Source organism: Numida meleagris, chromosome 27 (assembly GCF_002078875.1).
Source record: "Numida meleagris isolate 19003 breed g44 Domestic line chromosome 27, NumMel1.0, whole genome shotgun sequence".
NCBI lineage: Eukaryota > Metazoa > Chordata > Aves > Galliformes > Numididae > Numida > Numida meleagris.
The window spans coordinates 509,849-533,373 of record NC_034435.1 but is presented as its reverse complement, the minus strand read 5'-3'; the positions used below and the strand labels follow the sequence as shown (position 1 = coordinate 533,373).

At 52.9% G+C, this 23,525-nt stretch overlaps 1 protein-coding gene across 4 annotated transcripts; it reads right to left on the bottom strand.

Moving 5' to 3' along the window:
* On the bottom strand, window positions 27–23,245 carry TMPRSS9 (transmembrane protease, serine 9). 4 transcript variants are annotated; one of them, XM_021378428.1, is made up of 19 exons: window positions 13,159–14,653; window positions 12,212–12,339; window positions 11,764–11,831; window positions 11,189–11,367; window positions 10,462–10,503; window positions 9,999–10,112; window positions 8,991–9,162; window positions 8,515–8,789; window positions 8,253–8,389; window positions 7,241–7,559; window positions 6,367–6,538; window positions 4,912–5,183; window positions 4,105–4,241; window positions 3,206–3,566; window positions 3,009–3,125; window positions 2,575–2,746; window positions 2,011–2,276; window positions 1,396–1,532; window positions 27–947 (listed from the first exon to the last, which is right to left on the bottom strand). In XM_021378428.1, exons 1-19 carry the CDS (start codon window positions 13,274–13,276, stop codon window positions 786–788), a joined length of 3,348 nt encoding a protein of 1,115 aa, XP_021234103.1. In that variant the 5' UTR covers window positions 13,277–14,653; the 3' UTR covers window positions 27–785. The 4 variants fall into 4 exon arrangements, 3 of the variants coding, with proteins under 3 accessions (XP_021234103.1, XP_021234101.1, XP_021234102.1); XM_021378426.1 differs by lacking the exon at window positions 27–947 and adding an exon at window positions 22,740–23,245 and having other exon boundaries at window positions 962–1,532; window positions 13,159–13,302; XM_021378427.1 differs by lacking the exon at window positions 27–947 and having other exon boundaries at window positions 962–1,532; window positions 11,189–11,364; window positions 13,159–14,656.

The window sequence follows — 23,525 nt, the reverse complement described above, 5'->3', positions numbered from 1 at the left end:
TCTGCGTCAGACTCGGGAGCTCTGCAGCCCCAGCTCTCTGCCGGGCCGGACTGTCCCTGCGTACATCGAGCCCTTCCCCTCTGCCTTCCTCAGAACAGCGGTCCGTGTATCTGTGCCACAGCCCTTGGCAATTTCATCAGTCGTTCCCTTACACAGAGGGAGCTGTGGTGGGGGTGAGAAGCCTGTGCTGACTAATGCAGGTGAGGGCCTGGGCAGGCTGAATTCCAGGTGTCTCACTCCTAGCTCCTCTTGGGATCACACAGGGAGCCACTGGATATGCTAACACCGGGCATGGATCACAAATGGTAGCGTGCCCTTTCTGAAAGCCACTGCTCAATGTAGGGGCACCATCCCGGCAGCGAGGTCCTGAGGCTCCGCAGGGGCATAGCTCAGGGCTGCGGCCGAGCCCGTTTGTCTCTTGGATTGACTTTGGGACGGCAGTGTGCAGGCAGAGCTTACCTATGTGGTGTGACTCTGGCAGGTTTTGTGGCAGCCCTCCAGGTGTTAATGCACAGGATGTTGGTCAGGTCTTAAGATGGGACAGGTCTCATTTATTTATAGAAAAAAAAAAGTCTAGAATTGCATCTTTCTAAGCAAAGCAGTTATCAAATAACCCGGTGTCACGGCTGCAGTGGGTGACACCACACGAGCATTTGCTTCATACTCGCAGACCGTCCTTCACCCCTTCGCAGCATCCAAAAAATGTACAGTAGTGGTGAGGTCGGTGCGTCCCCTGGCAATTATTCCTCTCATTCGTCGCCTTCCCTGAGTGGTGAAATTCAGCTTCAGAGCTTGAGGTTCTGAGCGATCCAGCCCTGGACTGCTGTGACTTTGGTGTAGACCCCAGGGAAGTATGGCCTGGCGCAGCCATAGCCCCAGCTCGTGATTCCTGCTAGAAACCACCGTCCTGAGGGTTCTTTACAGGCCAGGGGCCCACCTGCATCACCCTGCAGAGAGAGAAAAAGGGTCCTGTTCCAAGCCAAGAAGACAACCAAGCCAACCCAGCCCGCAGCCTGCAGAGGGTCGTGCTGTCTGGGATGCAGGAGCGTTTGCTGTCCTGTTGCAGAGGGCTGCTCAGTGTTGCATTTGTGTGCACAGAGATTGGGACTTTGAGACATTTCCAGGGATGCAGTGGGGTTGTGAAATGGGCTTTGTGGTACCCTCATAGCCCCGTGTTTGGTGTCACCTCTGTGCGTATCCCGGACCTGTCACAGGTTGGTGGGACACGCAGAGCACAGAGTGCAGGATGGACGCGGATGGGGTGACAGGGGGAGGTGGTGGTGGGATGGACAGCTGAGCTGGGGGGCAGGGCACGGCCCTCCTGGAGGATGTGGCTGGGGGACTTTGCCTGAGTTTGCTCCATCCCGCAGTGCCATTTGCTGCTCTCACACTCACTGAGCAACTGTCGACGGTACCGTGTGGGAAACCAGCACACACCATCCTGCTGCTGATCTGGACAGGATAGAACTTTTTGCAGTCCTGGTCACCAATCACGTTCACTGCTGCTTTTTGCAAATGCTTTGTCATGAGACCTGGGGAGGCAAGTACCACTGTTAGCTTGGCACAGAGCACGTGAGAAATACAAGCACGTGTGGGAGCGGGGTCTCTGCGGCTTTACTTGTGTGCCAGAGGGAGAGACCCACACTGGGAAGGTGACCCAGGCCTGGTTCCTCCCCAGCAGAGCACGCACAGGAACGTCCCTTTGGTCTATCGTTTGTCAGGCTGTTCAGTCAACCAGATAGAAATGGGATTGGAGTGGTCCTTGTGCTGCAGGAGCATGGCTGGAGCAGCGGGAGGGATGGGGAGCACCACGGCTGGTGTTAGAAAGCTTGGGAGGTGTAACCAGATGGATGGGTACAGTCTGTGGGGGTGGAGAGGTGTCCCCTACAGAGTACGGGTTATGTGGAATATTTGGGGCGGCAGGATGGGAAGTGTAGCTGCTTGAGCCTGCAGGGTGGGTGATGCTTAATGTGGCCATCATGGGTGTGAGGGAGCCCTTCCAGCCAGTACCTCCTTCCTTGGTGGAGCCCCAGCCTGTGATGAAGCACCTGGCTCCTTCCTGGAAGACGTGTGAATTGTCTGGGAGACAGATGGGTTTGATGGTGCTGCTGAACTTGACGGGCGCGTTCAGCTCCAGCAGCGCCACGTCGTAGTCCAGGCTGTAGACGTTGTAAAAAGGATGCTTGTAGATACGGAATATTTTCTCCATTTTGCCATCGTTGCCATTGAGGAAGGGTGTTCCTAGAAAGGCCACCCACATTTTGGGGTCACTGTAACTGCAGAAAGACAGCAGAGCTGGCTGTTAGGAGCATGGCTAGCAAGGAGTGCTGCTCCTGCACCTGTGGGGCTGGGATGCACCATGGCCACATGCTGCGAAGCCGCAGCCCGTCTCCATCACACTGCCATGCACGCAGGCTTTTTTCCACTCATTCCTCTTCATGCTTACCTGTAGGGGCACGTCTCTAACAGGCAGCGTGTGCTTCCAGTGAGGCACAGCGTCCCAACCACGATGCTGGACCACGAGGAAGGGGAAGAGCAGGTGGGGGGGGAGGCCGAGGGCCGTCTCAGACTTACATATCAAAGCAGTGAGCTGCAGAGAGCAGCCACCTGTCAGCAATGAGGACAGCCCCGCACTTGTGCTCCTTCTGCCGAAGCCAGAGACTGACTTGCCAGGGCCATTCTCCTCGAGCTGCAGAGCTCCCACCCACGATCTTGCTGAAGGCCAGAGCAGTGGTTAAGCCGCAGTCTGGGACAGAAAAAGAGGCACTATGGTTTTAAATAACCCTAAGCGTAAGGGATAGTCCTTCCCCAGCCCCCGCTGTGCGACACGTCTGGGAGCTCATTATCACTCATGGGGATGTGTGACCCGAGCTGTCACACGCCAAGGGACGTGCAGCCCAAGTAACAGTGCAGGGATGGCAGCCCATCTTCTGGGCTGTGCTGCTGAGTGGAGCTGGCGTGCCAGCTCGTGGGGCAGTCTGGGCAGGAGGCTGCAAAGCAGCACTTACCACAGTTGCTCTCATCAAAGCCGTTGCCGCAGTCAACAATTCCATCACATTCGGGATTTTCTTTTCCAATACAGATGTTGCTGGAACACCTGAAGGTGAGGCTGGTACAAGGCACCACTGGAAGACAACAACCCAGCTCAGCGCCCTCTGCGCCAGGGCTGGAGGTCTCAATGAATTTGCCATTAGTGGACTTTTACCTGGGGCTCGGGTGGGCTTGGCAGGCTCAGTGCTTTTCAGAGCTGTGGAGGTTTCTTCCACGGCTGTGGTAGTCTTCATGCTCAGGGTGGTTCCGTTGATGGGACTTGTAGCTGTTGTACTGGGTTGGAGTGTGACGAGGTCTGCAGTAGAAGTTCTGGTGGTGGCTGAACTGGAAGGGGTGCCTGTGCCGGGACTGGGGAACTGTGAGATGGTATCCAGGATCCAGGTGTTGAGTTTGGTAATTCTGGAGTACACGCCGGGTTTCTTGGCCTGGGCACATCCAATTCCCCAGCTCACGATGCCGGCCAGATAAAACACGCCCGGGGTGACCTCGCAGGCCAGGGGTCCACCTGAATCTCCCTGGGGAAGAAGCAAGGCCATGGCTGCTCAGCCCACGTCCCCAGCACAGATCTGCACAGAACTGCTCCTCAGCCACACCAGGAGGAGTTAGCTAACCTCCCATTCTCCTTCTGGCCCTGAGGGGCTCTGCTGCCACACACTGTGTGCAAGACATGACTGCCCAGAGGCTGAAAAGTATTGATGGCTCAACCTGGCTGCACATCGGCATTTGTCTGGCATGTTAACGTCTGATAGCACCTTTCTGCAAGAGGAGGGAAGTCACCCACAACCACTCCTTGTTTTGCTGCCACAGGAAACCTGCTTCATCCAGGGTTGCAGGCAGCCCAGATGGGGCAGCAGGATGGAACTGGTTTAAGCCATGCTTAATTTGATGGACCCTCGTTTGCTTTTTTTAAGTTGCAGGAGAGTAGGCTGTGCTTTGAGCTAAGGTACACGTGGGAAGCTCGGTAAATATTTCCCAATGCCATGCTGAGGCTGTTGGGTTAGCACAGGTTTCTGGAGCAAGCTGCAGAGGAGTGGAGAAATCCCAGGCTCTTACCTGGCACGAGTCTATCTTCCCCTCCAGGAAACCAGCGCAGATCATCCGCTCAGTGAGGGAGAAGTTGTAGAGGAAGTTGCAGGTGTTCTGGTCTATGATGCCCACAGAGGCTTTCTGCAGGCTCTCAGACATGGAGACTGCATGAAGACCACGGGATTAATTAGTGCAGCAAGAGCTATGACTGCTTCCATCACTTCAGAAAAACAAGCTCCAGTCCCACACAGGAGCTGCATCCCATATGAACTACCCTCCTATAGGAAGCCCCTGAAGCTCCTGGCTCACCCCAGGGTGCAGTTTTGGGCCTGTATACTGGCCACTGGGTGCAGGCAGCCATTTTCTGCTGTCTTGGCAGTTGGTGGGCTCCTTGCCAACTGGTAGAGAGACAGCAGAGCTTCTCTGGTAGCACGTGTATCCCCCCCAAGGCCTTCCCCCTGAATTGGGATCCTTGCTCTTTCTCACTGCTTGGAAAATCATTTCATCTGAGCCTCGTCAGCGAGGCTGACATTGAACTTAGCGCATGAAGTGATGCCAAGGCAATGCCTCACTCTTGCTTAATATGGGAGAACCACTGAGGGAGCCACATGGGTTCTCCTGATTCCTGCCAAGCTGCTATCTCCATTACCTTGTTTGCTGGTGGCTCCCAAATAACTGCAATTTAAGGTGCGCCCTGTTCCTTGCTTACTCGTGTTTCAGTTTGGTCCTGACCTCCCCTACCCTGTATGCACGTGGGTTCACAGTTACGCAGGCTTTGCTGCTGAATCTGTCGCTGTTCCAGAGCAAATCAAGTGATAACGCATCACTGCTTACCATTCCCTTCTTGGAGGTTTCCCCACCCAGAAATTATGCATTTCTTGCCAACAGGAAACTTCTGCACAGCGAGTGGGAGGCAGATGGGCTGGATGTATTTGTTGAAGACGAGGGGTCTTGCCAGCTCGAGTACAGCTACATCGAAGTCCAGAAGGAGAGGGTTGAAGAGAGGATGCGGGATCACTCGCGTTACATTGACTTTCACTGCGCTCCCATCTGTTCCGTTCAGTGATGTCGTTCCCATGTAGGCTTCAATCTCTTCTGGATTTGTCCTGTAAATACACAGTCCTGAATACACATGCTTGGACACGTACACCTATCGTGAATTCTGAGCTGGCAGACCGTTTAAATTGCAGGCAGCATTAAAGGATGAGTGATCCAAGCCTTGCTTTACCAAAGCAAAGCCCACAAGCGTGTCCCCAGAATTCTATGATTCTATGATTCTATGAATTCTGCTTCCAGCAGTGGCACCTGTTGGATGTGTGCTGAAGAGCAGGAAAACGCGTGGTAATCCTCTCCTAACCCCCCAGAAAGTGTGACTTCAGGAGTACAACAGCATGCTAATGGTGTTTATACTCAGAATCTCTGGATGAATGGCTTTTATTAGAATTTTTTCTAGTTGTTTTCTCAGTTTTTAACCCCACGTGAACTTGAAACATCCATCACTTCATACGGTGAAAAGGTCCACTGTTTAATGATGAAGAGCTGCTTCTTTTTGGTTGTTTTTCACAATTTAATGTGGTATCTTACAAAGCCAGTAAGAAGACATTCCCTAACTGCTGTCCACAGCTGCACAGACCCTATGTAACGCTCTCTTACCCCACCTGTGTTCTGGCCTATTTTGTCACGCTTGGTTTGGGTGCTGCTCTGCTTCCAGAGCACTGTGTTACTCTTTTTACAAGGTGTTACCTGAGTGCTGCATGCGACGTGAGAAGTGGTTTGCTGCAGAGAGACAGTGCTGTTCATTTGCTCCGTGCCCTCCTTCCCACTTGCCTGTTTGGGGTTCCACTTTCTGTTTTATTGCCCAGCTGTTTAACACACGAGGTCCTCCTGGAGCTCCCAGCTGATCCCCCACCTTTTTTGCTTTCAGGATTTTTGCTGTTGGCAAACATTGTGCTCTTGCTACCCGTGCCCCGTGCTGGGTCATCTATAGATGTGTGTGACGGAGCCAACGGAGTCGTGAACTGCCCACCTTTGCTCTAACAGCTGATTATAGAATCTCAGCATCACCAAGGTTGGAAAAGACCTCTGAGGTCACCCAGCCCACCAATACTGCCCACTGAACCACGTCCCTCAGTACAACATCTGAACGCTTCTTGAACAGCTCCTGGGATGGTGACCCACCCCCTCCCTGGGCAGCCCATTCCAGCGCCTGACCACTCTCACTATGTGTTTATTTCCTATGCTATAGCCAATTTTTCCTATGTGTACCTGCACCAGCAGGCACAGACTCACTCGTTGAAGCAGTGCGCAGCTGACAGCAGCCAGCGGTCTCCAATGATCGTGGCCCCACAGAAATGCATCGAGTCTTCCTGCAGGCTGACTTGCCAGGGGATCTCCCCTCTGGAAGCATCAGTTCCTCCCACAATCTTGTTGGGTTTAGAGAGGCCAGGTCGTCCTCCGCACTCTGAACAAAAGCCAAAACGTGACCTGTGAGTACTCCTAGCAGAAGAGAAGTGAGCAGAGGCTTTGGCTCTCTCTAAGTGGTAAGTCTGAGCAGACACAGGTCAAGGCTGAAGCTGGGGACAGCTGCCCATGCCTGCTGACCACAGGGACCCTGGTGGTAGCTGTGCACAGCTCTGTGCGGGCTTTCACCACATACATGGCTTGTTCTTAGCAAGTTCTCAGGCCTGCATCTTTTTCGAAGGCAGTGTGACCAGCAGTTCTGTGCCTGCTATTCCAGATAGGAGTTTCATGCTAAATTTGGAAAAACAGCTTACGTCTGTTTCTCCCTGCAGAGCATCTTGGAGCTGACAAGTCATGCTTCCTGCCCAAAGGGAACCGAAGTGACAAGATGCATGGCTGCTGCTAGGTTGCAGCTATCAATTTTGAACTAATGGGAAATACATGGGTGGCAAAGAGAAGCGAGTGATCAAGGCATTATGCAGTGTCAGACAATGCTGAAACCCGGTGCTGGGCACACAACTGTCAATTTGGTTGCACAGGTAAAGGAGCCCATGACACTCAGCTGTGCAGGCAGCGAGTGCCACACAACGGATGTGTGGGTCATTGGGTCCAATGGGAATTTCAGCTCAGAGGAAGAACAGACCTTGCACTGTGCCAGCCATTCCGCTTCCTGAGGTTGTACTCACCCCGTGGGTGTTCATACCTTGTGGTCTGGGTGAAGTTGCTGGTTTGCTGGCAGCTGGGGCCGGTGTAGAGGTGGGGATTGCTGTGCTGGTGGTGGCATTGAGCTCTTCAGCAGTGACAACGTTACTGTTAGTACTGGACTGTATTAGTGGGACAGTGCGTGTTATGGAGGTGGGAAAGGGAGAAATAGCATCCAAGATCCAGTCTCTCAGTTTGGTAACACGTGTGTAAACCCCCGGCCGCCTGGCTTCAGCACATCCAATTCCCCAGCTCACGATTCCTGCCAGGAAGAACTTGCCAGAAGATTCCTCGCAAACCAGCGGCCCACCAGAGTCACCCTGCAAGAGAAGCCCAGGTGGTGAACTCTTCCTGGGTTTGCTTTGAGCTTCCTAGCTCCCTCAGCATGCCTCCAAGTCTGCATCCTCTGCCTCTGCAGAGGCATGCCTCTGCACAGCCCTGCTCACCTCCTCTGATTTGCTTCAGCCTGGTGGTGGGTGAAGGATCTCCCATGCTGCCCTTAGTATGCTCTGCTGTACAGCTTAAGCTGTAGCCTTATGCCCTTGACATGCCAGAAGAGCACAAGGACATCCTCCATAACATCTAAGGCTACTGATTCAGTGAGCTGTTAAACCACTGCTCTTAAAGGCTAAGCCCAACCCCCCCCTAAAGAGCCAGATGATGGGTGGACATTGCACGATACACAAACCAGGGAGGCCATGCTAATCTTTGCATGTTTTTTTTTTTTTTAACTTGGTCTGTGGTGCCTCCAAGTCAGCAAGCAGAGGAAAGTAGTTAGATAGTGAAGGATCCCCTCGAACAGCAGTGCCCTGCTCCGAGCACTACAGAACATATCCCTGTTTTTCTCTTTTGCAGTCCACGATCCACTGCTGGATCCAAGGCATGGCCTCAAACCTTGGTGGGGTGCTGCAAGCATGGTGTTGAATCCTGCTTCTGGAAGTGCTGCTTGGTGCTTACTGGCAAGGAGAAGCGTCACGCAGGGAGGTGTGCTGCCTTCCCGGGGCAATGCTTACCTGGCAGGAGTCAATTTTCCCCTCCAGGTAACCAGCACACAGCATCCTGTCTGTGAGGGCATGGCTGTAGAGGCTGGAGCACAGCGCCTGGTCCAGCAGCTTCACTGTTGCTTTCTGCAGGAACTCGGGTTTCACCACTAAATGGGAAAGACACAGCTATGAGCTCCCTGCAGGGAGCCTGGCAGGGGCCCTGTGTGACAGCCCACCCTGTCTACGTGCCCTTCCCCGGTGCCTCCCTTGCCACCTGCCACTCTTTGCTTACAGAAATCCTCCTTGAGGTAGCCCCAGCCGGAGATCAGGCACTTCTTGTTGGTGGGGAAGTGATGCCCAGCGTGCGGCAGGCACACGGGCTGGATGTACTTAGTGAAGGTCACGGGTCTCTTCAGCTCCAGCACGGCCACGTCATAGTCGGCCGTGTCGGTGTTGTAGGAGGGGTGCGGGATGATGCGGGCGATGCCCAGTTTCACTGCACTGCTGTCTGCACCGCTGATGGAGGTGGTCCCTGCGTAAGCTGCCCACATGGCCGGGTCCTGAAACCTGGAAGAGAGACAGCTGGGACTGTGCAGCCCTGCAGCATCGCCCCGCACCCAGGCGGTGCCACCTCGTGCACGGCCTGCTGTCTGCTCTGGGACATGAGCTCCCTGCGGCGTGATGCTTGATGGAGCAGCGTGGTGGTCCCCGGGCCAGAAGATACAACAACATTTCAGAACGGGGCAAGCTATCACGGCTAGGACTTACTCAGTAAAGCAGTGAGCAGCAGACACCAGCCACTTCTCCGTGAGGATTGCGGCACCGCAGAAGTGCTCGTTGTTCTCTCGCAGGCTGACTTGCCAGGGGAACTCCCCTCTGGATGCCTCTGTGCCTCCGACTATCCTGCTGGCAGTCTGCATGGCAGGGCGGCTCCCACAGTCTGGAAGAGACGAGAGAGCATCAGGATCACCAGGGTCCTGCCAGCTGTGCCCTGGCAAAGCGCTCCCTGGGGCAGATGGAAAATCCGCTTGTGCACGCTCCCTGCATGTACTCAAGAACCAAAACATTGCTAGGGATGTCAAAAGAGACCAGATTTCACCTGCAGACGGGCACTGCCAAGCACTGACCCACCACAGGGTCCTAGTTTCACAAGCTCAGCCACTGCTGAGCTGCTTCCAGCAGTCCACGGTTATGCAGAGATTATTGCCTAGCACGCTGTAGACCAGGAAGGTGTGGGTTGTTTGCTGGACCTGCAACACCTATAGGTCATTGTGGGTGTGCACAGGGGAGCAGTAGCATTGCAGGGGGAATGGGAGAGGCTCCCCATCTCCAGCAGTGGCTGCGGGAGATGGCTGCAGAACACCTGGCTCTCCCTGTGCACTGCCACTACCCTTGTCCTTTGAGGCAAGGAAGTGTGTGACTGCACCAGATGTCAGGTGTGCTCCTGAAGGCCCAAAGATAGCTCAGCTCCACGCTGCTGGTTGTGTGGAGATGGGGCTGGGCATCCCTGTGTGGCTTAGGCTCCCCGGGGTGCTGCCACTGAATGGCTGCAGCTTGGGCTCGTTGGATTCACTGCCACAACGCTGCCATGTCCCTTTGCTGTTGGTAATGGGACCAGCATGTTTCTAGGGTGCAACTCCCCTTATCCCAGTGCAGACATCTACTATTTGATAAGCTGTGCTGCAACCTACTGCCCAGAAGTCTACTGGTCAGAGGCTGCAGTGGTGGGTTGGGGCCCATCCCCCAGCCCCAGCAGTCCTACTGCAGGGGACTCACCGCAGCCCTTTTCATCAGAGCCGTCAGCGCAGTCCTTCTGGCTGTCACATTCAGGGTTTTCTTTCCACACACACTGCGTGTTGTGGCACATGAACATGTCACCAGGGCAGCTCCCTGGGGAAAGCAAGGCTCGAGTCACTTCTGTCTTCTGCAGACCTCCAGCAGGTGCCCCCTGACCCTCCCCAAAGGCAACCACCACGCTCAGCCAGCAGTGCCCGCATCCCCAGGGGATGGAGCCAGCAGCTGAGCTGCAGCTCTTGTTGAACTTCAGTGGAGAGCAGGGGAGCACAGCCCTGGATCACCAGGTGGTGAATAAAATGGGGTGCAAACACATTTTGTATCTGCAGGCAGAGTGCCGGAGAGGAGGAGGCTGGAGGGGAATTGGGGTGCATTGCTGCACAGTGAGCACTTACAAAGGCACTGCTGCCTGGCTCTTACAAAGGCACTGCTGCCTGGCTCTTACCTGATTTCAGTCCTGGTCTGTATGGAGAAACATTGCTGGGAGCTGTAACAACAGAATGGAAGAAGTGGGGCTCAGTGATGGTGTTCCAGGTGGGGGGCACAGGAGCTGTGTGCTCTCATCACTGCTGCTCCCAGGCAGTGCTGGCAGAGGCTCTGCTTCACCTCCAGCCTGCATGGCCATCACTTTCCCTGTCCCATGGTCTGCAGGAGCCCTGCAGGGAGCTCCCCCCGTTCACTTCCCACAGCCCTTCTCCACTTTGCTCCACAGTGGGCACAGGGCACGAGGAGGAAGGAGCTATCTACGGCCCTGCGGGGTTTTGGGCTGATTGCAGGTGTAGGGACCAGCTCCCAGCAGCTGTAGCAGCAAGGTGCATCCCAGGAACGGCTTCCAAGGTGGAAGCTGCAAAGAGCAGTTCCATTTGGGCTGCTCCCATCATTGCAGTGAACGCAGAGGGAGCTGAAGGGGAGCCCACAGCTTCATGCTTCCCAGGCACATGCCTTTTAAAAGGCCCACGATCACACGTGACTGCAGTTAGTGAAGGAGAAGAGAATTTCTAGTCCGGTGAATAATTTACATTGCTGCTGGGCATGAAGCCTCGACTGGGTGTCCAGCCCTGAGCCAGAACGGCTGTTTGAGACCCCCCCGGTGGTTTTGCTTGTGCGAGCTGTGCTGCTAGCAGCACCAGCCACATTGCTCTGGCTGCCCAGTGGTTACAGGAGGGGCTCACCTGTAAGAGAAGCTGAGGATATGGTCCCAAAGGCAGCCAGGGACAGACCCTGCTCCTGCAGCGCGGCCGCCAGCCCATGTCGGAGAGCTTCCTCCTCCGTGGCAGAGCTCAGGGGCTGGGAATCCTGCGGAGCGAAGCGGAGGCGGAAACGGACGATCACACTCGAGTTCCCACTCCTGCTGGAAGACAGAGAATTACTGAGCACGTTGGATCCATCAGTGGTAGAAGGGACAGCTTCTTAGGCGACCTGCCTACAGGGAGCTTGAGGGAAACAAAACTAACTTCATTTAAGGCTCAGGCGTCCCTGAAGGTTTGCTTTGGATCAAAACAATCATTCGCATTTTCTTCTTTGCCCCAGAGTTCAGCTTTGGTTGAACAAGCCGTTTCCCTTTGCTTTTCTGACTGCATTTCCAAATTAAAGAAGGTAAAACATTGGTGCAATCCCCACGCCCCAACCCCAAAAAATTCCAGCCTCAACTTAAAAGCCATTTCTCTTTTTGCTAGTTTTGTATAAGAGCACAGGTGTGTGTTCACCTTCACAGCGGAGCTCGTCAGAACACCCTGAGAACACTCACCTGTAGCCCAGGATGGTGCAACCAGTGCAGCTCCGCTCCAGCTGGGAGTCCTGGAAACTGGACAGAAACTGCAAAGCAAAGAAGGATGGTCACACTCTCACTGGGCAGAAAACCCCAGGAAGATGGGGCTGGTTAGTGCCGGGATTTTCAGGGAGCTGGAGCTAACTGGAGCATCTTCTTGTCTCCGCAGGCAGCAGGAGCACCCGAGTCCAGCTCATCTGAGCATGTGTCACCCTGCTCCCACCCTTTTAAGGTTAAGAAATGCTCGTGTTCCTCCCGCTCTTGGCATTTTCTCCACATTTTGCTGAGTGAGGCCAGCTGAGCTGGGCCTCAGGGAACCACTGCAGGCTTTGCTCAGCAGGGACGGGGCCCAGGACACCCAGCAGTCCCCTGCCCCAAGCATGGGGTGCAGAGCTGCAGCAAGCACAGCAAGCCCAGCTCAACTCACCAGCCTCTCCAGGGCAGGCGTCAGCACCCGGTAATAGTCCGAGTTCTCTGCCTGCAAGCTGCTGTTGAACGTGATCCCTCGCAGCTCCACTGTGTGCTCAAAGCTGGTCTCTGCTGCAGGATGACAGGCTGCCAGAGAGGGAAGGTGTCTGTCAGAGGCACAAAGGGCTCGTGGAAGTCTGGGCTGCGGCTGGGCTCAGCTTTCCTCTGCTTTGGAACACGGGTTTCCTCGTGTCCTTAAGACCCCCCTGGTTTCAGTTGCTTGTCTGTCCCTGCAGTGCCTTGGAGGTGCCACGTGGCCATGCTAGGCAGCTCCACACATGGACAAGAGGAGCAATCTGATCTTACAGCTAATTTGAACATTAAAACCGTACATTTTCATCAAGCCTGAGGCAACAGTTCCCAAACAGATGGTCACAGCCTGGCAGGGCAATCCCTGGCTGGCCCCATCCTTGCAGCAACAGACTGGGAAAGGTGTGCTCGTTCCCAAAGCCAGCTCAGAAAGTGGCACCACGCAGCAGAGATGCAGTGGTGGGATCTGCCAGGCAGGTGAGGCTGGGCACACCGGGGTGCTGGCCTGATGTGGCCAAACTGCACTGGAGGTGGCCAGAGCAGTGGGTGAGACAAGGAGATGGTTATGTGCTGGAGTGGGAGCATCAGCAGCTGCAAGGGGATGAGGCAGGAGGTGGCTGGGGAAGCACCAAGAGATTTGAGAGTCTCTGGGAGGGATGAGAGGGGAAGAAATCATGTGCAACAGTAAGGAAGTCATTCCAAATAGGAGGCGACTACAGCCCCTGCAGTTTGGGGGAGCATATGGGGAGAGCTGGTGATATTTTGTCCTCAGAATGATGCTTTCGAGGCTTTCTGGTTTGGGAAGCATTGCTGTGAGCTGCACAGACCGTTATTCTTTTGGAGCAGATGAAAGGACATGCCCGGCCACTCACTCACCCAGCAGGATCCCCAGGTAGAGGGCTGTCACGCTGCCCACTACAGTGGCAGTGATGGTCACCTTCCAGCAGATGGCCCTCGGTCCCCTTCTGCCCAGCACTGGCTTTATTTGGTCCATGCCTTCTGAACGGCTCTGAGGATGATCTCCGCGATTAAAGAGAAGAGGAAGAAAATGACATGTTTGGGATGAAACGTGAGACAGCAGCTGCGGTTCCCCCCCGAGCTCCCACCAGTACAGTAGCACAGGAGGTGAAAGGACTGAACTCGCTGCGTCCCAGCCGCGCCTCAGGCTGCCATCAGATTTTTACTCAGCAGACAGTCCCCAGCCCTGATTTAGCAGCAGGGATTCAGGGTTCTGGCTCCTACAGTGCCAGGGTGAACGGGGATGCCAGCTCATAGCAAGAGCTCCCTTTGCAAGACGAGCCTGAAAGCAGCAGCCATACGAATTTCTCACAACGCTGCCAGAACGCAGTGCAGCTGCCATATTCATACAGGGATAATTGACAACCCTGGATCCAGGGAAGGAAGGCTGTTTCCTCCCCTCTGCTCTCCTGTCCTGTTGGGGAAGGTATTAGCTCCCCAGGTAGTTTGGAGAGTGTGTGTATCCCAGTCCTGAAGCCCCATAGTTGCTAAATCTGCAGAGGCATTATTATTATCACTGAAATGCCCAGAACTCTTCTAAGTATCATAACAGCAAAGGAAGCTAAGCTCAACCTTTACTGAATGATGTGCTTTTGCTCGAAGTACAGTCTCAAATTCTCAGCACTGGGTTTGAGCTCTGATTTCCTAGATTGCAGTGAATCCATAAACAATGTGACAAAGCCCTGCAGAATCTTGCCACTCCACTGGCCAAAGAACAAGCAGTCGGGAGTGCAGGGAAAAACATACATTGAATGCTTGGGTTACAGGTCTGCAAGGAGAGCTTGGGCGAAGTGACAGCATCACAAGGGAGCCGCGAAGGGAGATGGTCTGGTCAAGCCTGGGGCTGCTGTTTTTTCCTAGGTGGAGGCTGACTTTGCTCTTCTAGCATCTCTAAGGTGTGTGACCGCCCCAGTACCTGCACCATCAGCTTTTGCACTTGGGACCTGCAATGATGTAGGTCAGGAACAGCAGCCTGCCTTGTAATGCAGCCAGAGAGCTGAGTCCTGCCAGCAGGATTGGGATGTACAGCCACTGTGGGAAACGCTCCTCCTATTGCATGGAGCTGGGGTAAGCAGAATGTAAGGCAAGATAAGAAAAAGAATTCGGCAAAACTCCATTATCAGCAGGGACCAGTACAAGGGGCCGGCCAAAGACGGAGTAACTCTGCAAAGCAGCAGTGGGGTGAAAGGGGCAGAGTAAGGAAGACGTCGAGCCTTCATCCAACGACCACCAGGAGGAACTACAGCACAAGCACCAGGGGGAGGGACCGTATGCAAAGGAATTTCCAGGAAATGATGAATATGTAGATGGACACCGGGAAACCTGCTGAATATGTATAAGCTTGGCTTTTAAACATCTAACATTTCTGCCCATGGTGATGCGAGTTTGGTAGGGCGGTGACCCCCCTCGCATCCGGTGTGGGCGCAGCACCGTAATAAACATACCTGCTTTATAACCCAATCTCGGCTTACGGAGTTTGATTCCGCAAATCAATGGAAGTGGGACATGGGAGGTCTTGCCTATACAGACGCATTGGGAAGGAAAGGGAAACAGAAGAGCTCCAAAACCTGATGAAATATTGAGTGAAATACCTGCTGCCATAAATGAACATAGTCAAGGATAGGAATGATTGGCAGGGAAGGAGAAGTGTCTGCCTGCATTTTGTTCCTGCAGTTGGTTGGCTAGCCCGCTAGGCTGTCAGGGAAGAGGTGGGAGATAGGAGGTTTCTGGTGGAGACTCACCTTCCTCAGGCCGGGAGCTGCTGCCCTGCCATGAGGTGACCACCAGCACTGGGATCCCACACATTTACAAGAAAAGCTTGAGAAGCCTCAAGCAAGAATATTATTTACTGCTTTCTGGAGAAGGGGAGGCAAAGCCAGGTCCCTGACATGGCTCAGAGCTTTCTCCATCCCACTCTCTGCCTCTCTTTGGGCCAATTACGTATCCATTACCTTTACTTATTCCTCACATCTGGATTCATTGCAACTTCCTCACATTCTTTTAGCATGAGTTCATATCTTGTCTCTTGGGTGATAATGACAGCTATCAACTGGGACACACTTCTCCCCAGCTAGTGCTCCCCTCACTGCTGGACTTCTCTCTGCACCTCTTCTGACTGTCTCCACCCACTGACCACTGGTCAGGAACTGCTGATACCTGCCAGGAACTGATAATCATGCCCAATATGTTACCAACCATCATGACCCCACTATGAATGGACAGTATTCCCCTCCTCTTTCATCCCTAGCTTGGACACTAATATCCATCCCCAACCGGTTCATCATCTCACTATTGACTGAATACCACCATCACCTCGGTACTATTATCATCTCGTCCCATTCATTAGACCCCATCACACACTGGTTACTGTCACCCCTTTGCGGCTTGCTGTTAGATTTGTACTCACTGAGGGTTGCCACTGCACCTATCAGCATCTGCTGGTTGCTGGCCATCACGTAGCACAGCGGTATCAACAACCATCTGCTCCAAAGAGACATCACAGAATCACAGAATTGCTCAGGTTGGAAATGACCTTCAAGATCATCAAGTCCAACTGCAGCCTAACCTGCGGGAGGGACCGTCCTGCATCTCACACCTGCCCAGCAAGCAGAGGCTGTCACTGGGGGACATGGCACTGAGCATGGTGGTCGGTCACGCTTATAGTGAAAGCTATGAGTGTGCATTAACTCGTAAATAACTGTTGTTTACCCATTCCTGTTGTCCTTGCAGAGTGACCAGAGGAGGAAGAGTTTCAAAACTGGTGGAGACAGAGATTGTATCTTGATAGTCTTCCAGGGCATCTCGGGTGAACTGCTTCTCATGATGAAGAACCTCCGAGCAGCTCTCTGAAGCCAGCAGAGTGCACGTTTCTTTTATTTACATCAGTGACATCAGTCAGTGTCAATGCCATTCATGCACTGAAGGTGCTCAGTGTATGGTTCTCCAAATGTGATGACAGAGCTGCAGAGGGCAGTTACCCCTTCTGTCAGCACTCCAGCCTACGGCTGGGCACCAGCAACCAGCTAGCACTGTGAATCAGCCTGGGGTATCTCCCCTTACCACAGCTGAACTTCTGCCACAGAGAGGAAGACACACATCCCTTCCTTGCAGACTGGCACACAAAGTCCAGGACAGTTTGGGTTGGCTCAGTCGAAATACATGGAAGTCTTGGAAATACATGGAACGCTGGTCTTCTCGCCCAATGTTTGTTGGCTTTGGAGCGGTTCTTTTGGTGGTGGTGGTGGTTTGTTCTCTTTTGTTTTGTTTTTTTTTTAAGGACACAACCTCTGGCTTCCGGGAAATGCCAGATGTACAGAAAGGCTTGGTAAGGCAAATCCTGACAATTTCAAGGACTTTTCCCTCCCTGCTCCCACATTCTGGCGTGCCAAGGAAGGCTCACCCAGCCAGCTCGGCTCTAGCCATTCCCTACTGGTCCAGAAGGTGCTGTGTGCAGACTGGCCCGAATGCTGCAACAGCAAGCTGCTATAAATCAGGCTGAGAGCGGGAAGCTGCTAAGGAACAGCCTTTTCTAATGTAAATCTGTCTCAAAATGAAAGAAAAAAAGGGGGGAAAAGGCAGGCAGGACACAGGGAGCAGCAGAACTGTTTCTGAAGGGCTTTTCAGTGTTTTCCAAGAGGCATCAGCGGCTCTTTAAACTGAAGCTTCTAGATAAGAGATTTTAAAAGGCCACTTCTTTGTGAGGCAAGAGACAGAGAAAGGGGAGAGGAAGGGAGCCTATCCAAGATGCCTCTTTTTTTTCTAACAGACCTCCAAATATTCTTTTTCAGCTGTAACTGAGCCTGGCAGAGATAGGCGCTTTGGGCCCCTGTGTTTCGTTAACAATATCTCCATTTGACAATTCAGCTCTTGCTAAGAGGAAACAGGTAAGTGACATTTTTTCCAGTGGTCCCTGTGACCTAAATGCATACAGATGAGCAGTCCCTTCTCCACTCCTTCAACAGGCTCTGGAGTCACTGCCTGCCTTGCACTATGCTGAATGTGGAAGCTCAAAAATGCAATCCAGATATGCTGACCAGTGCGAGAGAGGTCACCAGCAGCCTTCAGAGGTAGGGCAGTGGCATCACAGATGCTTAGCAAAACAATAAAAACGTGTCGTCTTTGCTCTCCCTTTTAGCACAAGGCAAGCCGCTTTTCTTCTCAGCAAGCGGTGTGAGTTAAAAGAGAACCACTGGTGAAATGAAAATGGAAAGAATTTTATGCCCTTCCTTCCTGCAGCCTTGGATTCCATACGGGCGCTGTGAACGGCCATGCAGCTCCTGGAGGATGGAAGCTGAACATCACAGAACAGTGAGCAGAGTGCCGACAGCTCATGAGAGCCTGGACCCACCTGGCTGCAGCTTTTCCCAGCACAGCCTCCCTGCTGATGCTCCAGGTGTGCTGACTAACTCAGCAAGAACAAATCTCCCCAAATCCACCTCACTTCGCCTAGGGTGCTATGCTGGACATGTTCTGCTCCTCGGGCAGATGATCCCTGGAGTAGAATTAGGTGTGCAGCCAGTGAGACCACATGTCCGCTTTGGCCTTGTGGTTTGGAACCACACAATCAGCTAGGTTGGAAAAGACCTCAAAGATCATTAATTCCAACCATCAGCCTGAGCTACCAAGCCTCATCACTAACCCACGTCCCTCACTGCCATGTCCACGTGTCCATATGCTCCTGCACCACCTCCCTGGGCAGCCCAGCCCATGCCAGTGCTTGATGTTAGCATAGGAACAGCAGCATAACCCACATGTATATAGCCTGGGGGAATGACAATCAAAGGGTTGGTTCATTTTGGCACACGAGTTCTCCAGCTGTGTTTCTGCCTTTTGTGGACCAGCTCATAGCTATCAAGCTAGGGCTGCAGGCGTTCTAATACTCACACTCCTAAGAGAATTAATTGCCGCAGACAATTAAAGCCAGATGTTACTGAGCTTTCCCAAATTAACTGTTGGCAGAAATTCTCGCCGTACAACTTAGCAGGATGAACAAAATCTCAGAAAAAGACTATCATGAGGCGTGTGACACCATGGATCTGCCTTCCTACCTGGCTCCTCCAGCGCCGTGCTTACCCACGTGTCTTGTTGGTGTCCTCCTCTGCTGTGCCTCCTTGAGAAAACAGCGTATACACAGAGCTGTGTGAGGATGCCAATGCACCTCCATCACCTCTGATGATGTGGAAGAGATGGTTTGAAAGCCAAAGGAAGGCTGAGGTGGTGTATTTGAAGATGACATGCCAAAATGCAGCACCTCTGTGCCCTTGCCCTTGCCCTCACATGGTTTTCTAGGATAAAGAAAAAGCCCAGTGCTGGCCAGCAAGGGGGATGTTCAGAGGAGGTTCAGCTTACCAGTTTGTCCTTTGGCTGAAACTAATCTTCAAGAGAAGCTACTGGTGAATCAGAAGGGAGACACGTGCAGGAATCAGCATCAGCAGTGCTCCCAGGGCTCTCCAGGGGCTTTTGAACACCCTTGGTTTAAAAGGACCATGCTGTAGAAAGCCAATGTTTCTCTTTTGTATGGTGTCCTTGTTGATTCTATGTATCTCTGATACACAGCAATAATTATTCTGCATCTCTATCCTGAATCTTTGTATGATTCAGTCATTCCTGATGCTTCGGAAGGCTTACAGGGAGGGAAGCAGTGTAGCAGTGGTACTCCTGTAGGTAATTCCTCATCTGAAAGTGGGGCTGGCACAGCACACAAGGAAAGGCATTGAGCCAATAGGCCAAAATTCCCTTTGTCCAAAGAGAAGGAAACGTTGCTGATTGTTTCTCTGACATCTGAATTTGTTATTTTTAATTATCACATGCTTTTTTTTCCCCCTCAGGGTTTAACTTCTGCTTTTGGTAGAGTATTTTTCCAATAAATAGGAAAGCACTAACGAACAAAGATGAGGTGGAATCTCAGAGTATATTTGGTTCTCGTAACCTACATTCCCCATCAACAATATAAGCCAGAAGAGATAAAAAGATGAGATGATGAAGACTTGTAAACAGAAGGTCCATCTTGCAAGAGCATAGCAGAGGGTGGACATTTTTTTCTGCCACAAGATAAGGATCGTCTATAAATACATAAAGGAGAGGAGCAGCAAGGAGCTGTGTGTGTTCAACAGCATCACTGCATAAAAACAGATCAGCAAAGATTTTGTTTTTGAGGGGCAGAAGAGCGCAAACTCTCAGAGGATTGTGAGTGTGTGGTGGGAATGTTGATAAGATAGCACGCATTTATGGACTTTTGTCAGAGTATGCACTGTGAGCTGTTTGGCAGAATTCCTTCTCATTGGTCAAACTCCCTAACATCAGCTCTTGCAAAACATGAAAGCACCCGAGGTAGAAACGTGATGGTGACCTCCCACTGTGCTGACGGCTATCGCTGCCGCAGGGACTGACATCTCTTTGGTTGCTCCTGCTGCCTTTCACCTGCCTCCTCAGGTCTTTCCTCCTCCAGCTCTACACTTAGTCTCTCCCCTTCAGAACAGGAATGCTCACTCGTGTACCTCACACTGCTTTGCCCCAGGCTCCCTCCTGCTCCCCATCTTTCTCTGATGCTGTCTACCAGAGAGCAGCCTGCAGCAGCACCCCTTCACCACGAGGGGAGCCAAGCCTCTGGCCTTGACAAAGAATCAGGAAAAGAAGCACAGGGAAGAAACAGCGCTCAATGTGTCTTCAGTAGTCAATTTAATTTAGTCTGCAGCAGATAACAAATGCTAGAAAACCCCAATCATAGAATCATAGAACCACCAAGGTTGGAAAAGACCTCTGAGATCATCCAGTCCAACCATCCACCTACCACCAACACATCCCCACTAAACCATGTCCCTCAGTACAGCATCTAAGCGTTTCTTGAACACCTCCAGGGATGGTGACTCCACCACTCCCTGCGCAGCCCATTCCAGAACCTGACCTCTCCTTTGGAGAAGAAATTTTTCCTATATCCAACCTGATGTCCCCAGGTGGCAAGGTCCAGTCTTTGTGTTGTGTTTCTCTGCTCTGCTCTATTTGGATGTTTTATTCTAACACTACAATTATAAAAAATAGCCTATGTGCTCCAACCTTTTGAAGAAGGTAATAAAACATGTTGCCTTTATCCCCCAATAGGCCAGGACTATCACAGAGTAGCCTGGCCCTCAGCACAGCGCTACTGAGCACTGTCATCTTCTGGATCTCAGGTTGTCACACCGCCGCGTGGTCTAAGGCTGTGCCTCCCAGACATGGCCTTTGTGAAACGATGGTATGAGAAGTATGTGACTTGCCTGAGGGGACAACAAGCTCAGCAGCAAATCCACCTGCAGCCTCGGGAAGTGGTGAGCATTTAGTCAAGGGTGAGTGAAGGACTGCTGGTTTATCACCGCAGTAAGACTTACGGCACTTTGTTGTAGAAGCAGAACACACAAAAGGGAAAATTAAACTCCAGTGTGCCTCACTGGGTGAGTTCATAGAATCACAGAATCATAGAATGGCCTGGGTTGAAGAGGACCTCAAAGATCATCGAGTTTCAACCCCCCTGCTAAGTGCAGGGTTGCCAACCACCAGACCAGGCTGCCCAGAGCCACATCCAGCCTGGCCTGGAGTTCAGTGTTCCAAATCACCGCTGACAAAAGAACAAATCACATCTGCACCAGCAAACCATGAGCTTGAGCAAAAGAGAGGAGACAGCTAATGACAGAACACAGAGAAACAACAGAGCTGCTTGGTGGCACTCCAGATCGAGAAGTGCTTAACGAGCAAAGACAGAACGTCCACATGCTGTGTACACAGTCAAGCTGGGTCTGGCAGACCTGGCCTTTGTGTTTCATGTGGCATGAGCATCTCCTGTGCTTCGCTCTTTGGCTTTACCCCACCTCCAGCTTCTGTATCCAGCACACGCAGAGCTGGGTATCTCCCATCTCCATGGGCTCGGCTTCAGGGGGCTGTGCTGCAGCTGGGAGCCCAGCTCCTGCCTCCTGCCCGATAATGATCCTTCTGTCCCCCAGGAGGTTGTAAGAACACCTCTTTTCTGTCCATGTGAATCAGCAAAATGCCCCCAGCACCATCTGCCTGCGGCCTGCGAGCATCCTGCACACTAACAAACCTCTGGGTGCACCGGTTCCTAGGATTCAAAGCAGGATTGGTAACGCTCCTGCACGCTGCTTCCTTGCAGCATCCCTTCTGGAGCTGCGTTTGGTTCAGCTGCTCTCAGCAAACGCAGTGACACTGTGCGGGCCTTGTTTATTGTCCCTTTTGGACTTCAAATGTCTCTCAATTTACAAGTAAGAAGATCCTCTTCCTGCCTGCCAGCTCTGCAGCTCAGCTCATGACAGGCCGAGCAGTGCAGCGCTCCCATTATCCTGCTAACAAAGGCTCTAACATCACTTCCACTGCAGAGACGCTCAGCCCTGAGCTCTCCCCTTGGTGAGAGAATACCAGGCAGACCTGGACCCACAGTCTCTTTTTGAACTTCCAGCTACGCGTTAGAGAGTGAAACAAAGGCTGCCTTCCTGTGACCACACGGCGCAGATAGTAAATACCAAATGGGCACCGGGAGCACCCAATATGCAAGGAAGTTCCATTTTTGTCCAGTTACTTTTCACAATAAGAGCACTATATAATGCAATACTTTTCAGCTGATGAATGGGCAAGAAAAGCTCGCCAGCTTAACTCACGGCGCTTCCTTCAGTCGCAGCCACCCGAGATGCACTGCCCCACATTGACTTCGGAGGCCACAGCAAGAAGAGCAGTTCTCTGCTGCGCCAGTGGAGATACCCAGACCAGCGGTCCTTGGAGGAGCAGCAGGGAGCTGAACTCCCTGCACAATCCCGTGGAGAGCTTCGTTCCTTTGGACTGATGACCAGACAGACTGATTCTCCTCCACAATCACAGTTTCTCATATGCAGCGCTCCCAACCTCAACAATGCCACTTTAGAGTCAAATGAAACGAAAAATAGCACAAAAACCATGAAAGGGTCACGTAATAAGGAAAACTACTGAGCCAGCAGCGACTACATAGGAAGGAGTGAAGTTATTTGCATCTCTGGTTCTAAATAGAAGGTTTGATGTACAGAAACAAGAGGCACCAGCTCTGCCTGAGCCCAGTGCTGGGCGGCAGCAGCACCACGGCTGGGCAGGAGAACCAGAACCAGGCAGTACCAGGACTGAGTAGTACCAGGGCCAGGCGGCACCAGAATCAGATAGTACTGGGGCTGGGCAGCAGTACCAGACCCAGGCAGTAGCACCAGGGCCTGGCAGCACGAGGACCAGGCAGTACCAGAATGGATCAGTACCAAGGCTGGGGCAGCAGTACTAGAACCGGGCAGAACCAGAGCCGGGCAGTACCAGGACCAGGCAGTGGGTACCGGGACCGTGCCACCACCGGCAAGCCGCAGCTGTCCCAGCTCCGAGCCGCGACGGGAGATGGTGTCCGCGAGGGAACGCAGAGCGCCGCTCGGGCGGCACGAACTCACCTGCCGTGCTGCTCCGACCGCTGCCGCCGCGTTTGCCCGGGCCGTGCCCGCCGGTCGGGGCGGTGCCGGGGGCGGACCCGCTTCCTCCTCTGCTCCGGCCTCGGGCACGAATTCTTCTGCTTGGAAATTCGAGCGGGGACACCCGAGCTCCGAGCCCGCTGCATGGTTTCTGCGGCTCCCTTTGCTTCGGCAGCGTTTGAGCAGAAGGACGGGGGGAAAAAGCTCGGCCCGGTCAGCAAAGTTCAGTAACAACGTGCGGGCGCTGAGCGGCACCGTCCCACGCACGGCTCCGTCCCTCTTCTCTGCCGCGCTGTGATTCCATGAAACACCTGTAACGATATTCAGCTGGTTTGACATGGTTGGCGTGCTGGAAAAAGCCTCTCACAGGACACGCAGTTACTGCAAAGGCCAAGAACACGTCTAGGTGCAGAAGGCAGAGCAAGGAGGGCTGCACATGAAAGGATTTCAGAGATGAGTCCTCTCATTCTGATCCCTGGGAAAGCTAATGGCATGGGAAGAAATAAATTTGGATTCAGTGGTTGTGTGTCCTGGTTCTCTTGCTTTAATAACAACTGAAAAGTGGAAGGGAGACAGAAAATAACCTGGGCAACAGTGGGGTATAGATGTAAATGCAGGTTTGTCTTTTAGTTACAGCTGTGGTGTAGCTGAGGATTGGGGCTGTCCCTGCATACACACAGTGCAATTCATCGAGGCCCCAGGTGGGCCAGGAACCCCACTTAGCCCCGTGCACAGGTGCACGGAGAAAATGCAGGGGTGTAAAGCAAC

What these genes read in the sequence shown, in the direction of transcription:
- TMPRSS9 (XM_021378426.1), bottom strand. Translation starts at nt 13,276, where the DNA reads ATGGACCAAATAAAGCCAGTGCTGGGCAGAAGGGGACCGAGGGCCATC. An exon ending in CAGACCAGGACTGAAATCAG is followed by an intron (nt 10,113 to 10,461) that starts GTAAGAGCCAGG and finishes TGCTTTCCCCAG; the next exon opens with GGAGCTGCCCTGGTGACATG. An exon ending in AAACCTCCAAGAAGGGAATG is followed by an intron (nt 4,242 to 4,911) that starts GTAAGCAGTGAT and finishes GTCTTCATGCAG; the next exon opens with TCTCCATGTCTGAGAGCCTG.